Source organism: Temnothorax curvispinosus, unplaced genomic scaffold (assembly GCF_003070985.1).
Source record: "Temnothorax curvispinosus isolate PA1 unplaced genomic scaffold, ASM307098v1 QBEX01010866.1, whole genome shotgun sequence".
NCBI classification, from domain to species: Eukaryota; Metazoa; Arthropoda; class Insecta; order Hymenoptera; family Formicidae; genus Temnothorax; species Temnothorax curvispinosus.
This window is the reverse complement of record NW_020220646.1, coordinates 1-1,112: the sequence shown is the minus strand read 5'-3', so window position 1 is coordinate 1,112 and position 1,112 is coordinate 1. Positions and strand designations below refer to the sequence as shown.

The following is a 1,112-nucleotide window of genomic DNA, read 5'->3' as shown; positions in this document are numbered from 1 at the left end:
TATCCAAAATCGCACACGTACGTATATATGCTGTCTTGTAAAAGTTGTAAAAGTTAAGAGAACGAGAAAGTGATCTGTATGCACGTGTGACATGCACTATCGGGCACTATCGCGTAACAAAGATTTCTCCGAAGAATGTTTATATTGTACTTTACTTTTGTTAGCTTGGATGCTTCAAATGTACAATATCGCGTCTTCAAAATATAATAATTCTCAGACACTGTTGAAGAATAATTGTCTAGCCAAGAGGTCCTCTTATAAATGTCCTCCTTTTCTCTCGTTTTCTCACGCAGGAACATTTTATATTCAACTATATGGTATACAATTTTGCTGCTGCCGATATATTGACCGCAGGGAGCTTATACCGAAGAGATCTTTAAGAAGGAAGGTGTATCCAAAATTGCACATGTATGTACGTATATGCTGTCTTGTAAATTGAAAAAGTTGAAAAGAACGAGACAGCGTTCTGTAGCACAATTTATATTGTAGGCAAGTTATGCTAAAATATTTGTGAATTGAGTTCCTATTATCCATTATTATGATATAATTTTTATCAACAATATTAGAGGAGTAACGAAAATTAATTTGATTAAATATTTAAAGCAATTGAGAGTTTTTAGCATTAAGTATTTCCATTTTCTCATAATATGCTTAAAAAATATTGCAGGGGCTTGTGAGTTATGCGAAGCAATTGATACTATTAAGGTTCATTGGTCATATGAAGTTTGCACACGTCAAACTTGACATCCTAAAGATCACAATGCATTCTGAAAACGATACTGTGCAGGTTCGTTGGCGTATACGTGGTGTCACAGGCTGGAAGGTATTTTCTATGTTTTGGAAATAAAATTTGGAAAATACAACATGCCATAATAAGTGCTAACCAGGAAATGTAAGTATAATCAGTGCTATAAACATTCCTTTTAATAGTAAATATAAAATTGTTTTTATAAACATTAATTATATAATTAATTCAAGTTGTCTATTATTTGAAAAGAACTTGATTTTTAGTTTTGTTTTGTATTCTACCTTCAGAAAAAGATAAAATAATTTAGATTTCCTAACATTAATTTTGTTTATGCTATTGGAGACTAAACACTTATTATAAAATT

The 1,112-nt window shown here is 31.0% G+C and overlaps 1 protein-coding gene across 1 annotated transcript; it reads left to right on the top strand.

Annotated features, from left to right (window-relative positions):
* Nucleotides 1-169: 169 nt before the first annotated feature.
* LOC112460832 lies at nt 170-886 on the top strand. The gene is made up of 2 exons (XM_025025719.1): nt 170-412; nt 668-886. Exons 1-2 carry the CDS (start codon nt 170-172, stop codon nt 845-847), a joined length of 423 nt encoding a protein of 140 aa, XP_024881487.1. The 3' UTR covers nt 848-886.
* The last annotated feature ends 226 nt before the right edge of the window (nt 887-1,112 follow it).